Source organism: Cryptosporidium hominis, assembly GCF_000006425.1.
Source record: "Cryptosporidium hominis TU502 chromosome 6 CHRO016039, whole genome shotgun sequence".
Lineage (NCBI taxonomy): Eukaryota > Apicomplexa > Conoidasida > Eucoccidiorida > Cryptosporidiidae > Cryptosporidium > Cryptosporidium hominis.
The window spans coordinates 1-811 of NW_666226.1; the positions used below are offsets into that span (position 1 = coordinate 1).

Below are 811 nucleotides of genomic sequence, written 5' to 3' on the forward strand. Positions count from 1 at the left end.
GAATTATGAAACAAGATATCAATTATGGAAGGTTAAATAATATTCCTGAAAGTATTTCAAAAAGAAATACAAAAGTAACAACTCCAGTATATGATTATAATTCAAATAAATATAGAAAAACAGAGAATATTATAGAAGAAAGTAATAGAGAAATAAACTATTATCCTATTGGATCACAATTAAGAGCAAAAGAATTAGGAAATATTAATAAGATAGAAAATAAATACAAGGAAAAAAGACAAAAAAGTATATATAAAGTCCCAATTTCTGTTGAAGTGTGTATTAGATCAGATATTAACTTAATTCAAAATGAGGGTGATTCAAATGAATCACAGTTGAGCAGAAAATATTTAATACAGAGAATTAAAAAATATTTTTCATTACAAGCAAATGTTGAATTAGGAAAAGCCGATATTGATCAAATTGGTGATTCATTATTGAGAAAAGTATGTACTGATATAAATCTATCTTTAAACTACCCAATCCAGTCATTTGAAGAAAAATATAATAATAATAGCCAATCAAATCCTCTTAGTCAAAGAGAAGATAATGAAAATATCCCAATTTACCAAGCCGACTTCAATATATATATTTATCAACTTAATGAAAAGTCTGAAGAAGAATATTATATGGAAAGTAATACATCAGATGAAAAAAATACAGATCCTCCAATTTGGAAGTATTGGTCACTTCCAAATATAGAATTTCATGGATTATGGGATGTACTTCACTATGAAAATAATTTAAAGCAACAACTTATAGATTATACATCTACAAGCTATAGGTGATATATGACGATATCTGTGTACAT

General features: G+C 25.6%; 1 protein-coding gene across 1 annotated transcript; it reads left to right on the forward strand.

Moving 5' to 3' along the window:
• Positions 1 to 5: 5 nt before the first annotated feature.
• On the forward strand, positions 6 to 788 carry Chro.60073 (thyroid receptor interacting protein 13 (TRIP-13)). Its single annotated transcript, XM_659757.1, has 1 exon — positions 6 to 788. One exon carries the CDS (start codon positions 6 to 8, stop codon positions 786 to 788), a length of 783 nt encoding a protein of 260 aa, XP_664849.1.
• Positions 789 to 811: the final 23 nt, after the last annotated feature.